Source organism: Mandrillus leucophaeus, unplaced genomic scaffold (genome assembly GCF_000951045.1).
Source record: "Mandrillus leucophaeus isolate KB7577 unplaced genomic scaffold, Mleu.le_1.0 Scaffold541, whole genome shotgun sequence".
NCBI classification, from domain to species: Eukaryota; Metazoa; Chordata; class Mammalia; order Primates; family Cercopithecidae; genus Mandrillus; species Mandrillus leucophaeus.
The window spans coordinates 294,801-297,522 of record NW_012105820.1 but is presented as its reverse complement, the minus strand read 5'-3'; the positions used below and the strand labels follow the sequence as shown (position 1 = coordinate 297,522).

Below are 2,722 nucleotides of genomic sequence, written 5' to 3'. Positions count from 1 at the left end.
CAGGCACCCACCACCACACCCAGCTAATTTTTTGTATTTTTAGTAGAGATGGGGTTTCACCATGTTAGCCAGGATGGTCTCGCTCTCCTGACCTTGTGATCCCTCCGCCTTGGCCTTCTAAAGTGCTGGGATTACAGGCATGAGCCTCCGCACCCAGCTATGTGTCTTTCTCTGTTGCCTAGGATGGAGAGCAGTGGTGATGGAGAGCAGTGGTGTGGTCACAGTTCACGGCAGCCTCAACCTCCCGGGTTCAAGTGATCATCCTCCCTCCAGTCTGGGCAACAGAGTGAGACTCTGTCTCAAAAAAATAATAACAATAATAATAATAATTGGAAAAAACTGGTTGGGATCCCATTTTAGTTGGGATACTGCCTTTTGGGAATTGGACCTCTTAGAGCCAAATTGGATTATATCCTTTCCGCAGTGATGACTGAAACCTTATGTCTCTTCCTTTTCAGGCTCAAGGATGTCCAGTCAATGGATGAGCTGAAAGATGTCTACAACCATTTTCTTCTTTATTATGGCCGAGACATCCCTAAGATGCAGAACGCCGCCAAAGCTAGCCGCAAGAAGCTGAAGCGTGTCAGGGAAGAGGGAGATGAAGAAGGTTAGTGCTGGAAAAGAAAATCCAGGAGACTTGATGGCTGTACATGATGGCTCATGCATGTAATCCCAGCATTTTGGGATGCCAAGGCAGGTGGATCACCTGAGGTCAGGAGTTCGAGATCAGCCTGGCCAACATGGCAAAACTCCATCTCTACTAAAAATACAAAAGTAGCAGGGCTAGGTGGCACATACCGGTAATCCCAGCTGCTGAGGAGGCTGAGGCATGCCTGAACCTAGAGGCAGTTGTTGCAGTGAGCTGAGATCACGCCACTGCACACCAGCCTGGGCAACAAACAGAGGCTGTGTCTCAAAAACCCAGGAGACTTGATGGCCCATGGCATCTTGAAGGAGACCCTTGGCTGGGTACCCTTTAAGGCTTCTCTCCTAATGTGTCAGATTCTTGGGAGTGATTGGAAACTAGAACCCTCAATCTCCCCGTGTTTTCTTCCCAGGTGAAGGGGACGAGGCAGAAGATGAGGAGCAGAGGGGGCCAGAGCTCAAGCAAGCCTCTCGCCGAGACATGTACACCATCTGCCAGAGTGCTGGGCTAGGTAAAAGCTAGCTTCTTTCGGATTTAGGCATTCTAGCCTGAGCAAGGGAAGTTACCCAGAAAAAAAGACTGGTTGGCAGGAAAAAGAAAGGCTATCTGGGTCAATCACCAATCCAATCCTGAACCAGCCTGTTATCTGGTCTTCAAAAGCACTTCCTCTCCATACCCATTCCCGCCCCACAGTGACGGTTCAGCCTCTCTCTAATTTCCTGAGGTAATGGGAAACTCATGATTAGAGGGAGAGAGTCCAGTCTGTCTGTTTCTTCTGCTTTATAACAGCCCATCAAGTGTTTAAAATCAGTTTTTTCATTGTTCTTTGACCACCTGGTCCTGCTCATTCCTGGCCTCTTTAAATTCCAGTGCCCTAGCTGGGCACAGTGACTCAAGCATGTAATCCCAGCACTTCGAAGGTTAGGGTGGAAGTATCGCTTGAGCCCAGGAGTTGGAGGCCAGCCTGGTCAACATAGCAAGACTCTACAAAAAATACAGAAAAAATTAGCCAGGAGTGGTGAGACACACCTGTAGTCCCAGGTACTCGGGAATGCTGAAGTGGGAGGATCGCCTGAGCCCAGGAGGTCAAGGCTTCAATGAGCCATGATCACACCACTGCCCTTTAGTCTGGGCAACAGAGCGAGACCGTCTCAGGAAAATAACAAAGGCTAGTTCCCAGAATTCCAACTCCAGATTCTGAAAGCCAAGAGGTTTATCAGCCCATCTGCTGCCTTACCCTTCACTCTTCTGTTTGCTTTAGATGGCCTGGCCAAAAAGTTTGGGCTTACTCCTGAGCAGTTTGGGGAGAACCTGCGGGACAGCTACCAGCGGCATGAGACAGAGCAGTTTCCCGCAGAGCCCTTGGAGCTGGCCAAGGATTACGTTTGCAGGTAGGCGTGCAGCAGGTGACTGACAGGAGGAGGGGCCTGAGGGCCACAACAGCCTGGTCCTGTAGCTGCACCATTTTCCCCACAGCCAGTTCCCTACTCCAGAAGCTGTGCTAGAAGGCGCCCGCTACATGGTAGCCCTGCAGATTGCCCGTGAGCCCCTTGTCCGGCAGGTGCTGAGGCAGACCTTCCAAGAGAGAGCCAAGCTAAATATAACCCCCACCAAGAAAGGTAGAAAGGTGAGCTGGGTGAAGGGCTTTGATCCAAGATGTGCCCCAGCTCCTTCTTTGATTGGCCTGAGTTTCTTGCCTTCCACTTCACTGAGCTGTGTGCCTGAAAGCAGAAAGGCAGTCTTTTCTCCTGGGGCCTGGCCCAGCCCATCCACAGGCTCATGATTCTCCCTTCATGTGTGCAGGATGTGGATGAGGCCCACTATGCCTATTCCTTCAAGTACTTAAAGAACAAGCCTGTTAAGGAACTGAGAGATGATCAGTTCCTCAAGATATGCCTGGCTGAAGACGAAGGACTCCTCACCACTGACATCAGCATAGATATGAAGGGAGTGGAAGGGTAAGCAGAACCCTGGCCTGGAGGCTCTCTGGAGAAGGCCTGGTGGGGAGTCTGATGGAGGGAAGGGCCCCTCAGGAGTGGGGAACCACAATTTCATAGTTGAGCAAGCTGTTGTCTC

General features: G+C 50.8%; 1 protein-coding gene across 1 annotated transcript in view; it reads left to right on the top strand.

The window, feature by feature from the left end:
- SUPT6H (suppressor of Ty 6 homolog (S. cerevisiae)) overlaps positions 1–2,722 on the top strand; it is a 37,144-nt gene that overhangs the window by 14,424 nt on the left and 19,998 nt on the right. The window contains exons 10-14 of the mRNA XM_011997513.1: positions 459–607; positions 1,059–1,157; positions 1,908–2,037; positions 2,123–2,273; positions 2,450–2,604. Of these exons, the coding sequence (XP_011852903.1) occupies positions 459–607; positions 1,059–1,157; positions 1,908–2,037; positions 2,123–2,273; positions 2,450–2,604 (684 nt within the window). The remainder of the gene's footprint in view (positions 1–458; positions 608–1,058; positions 1,158–1,907; positions 2,038–2,122; positions 2,274–2,449; positions 2,605–2,722) is intronic.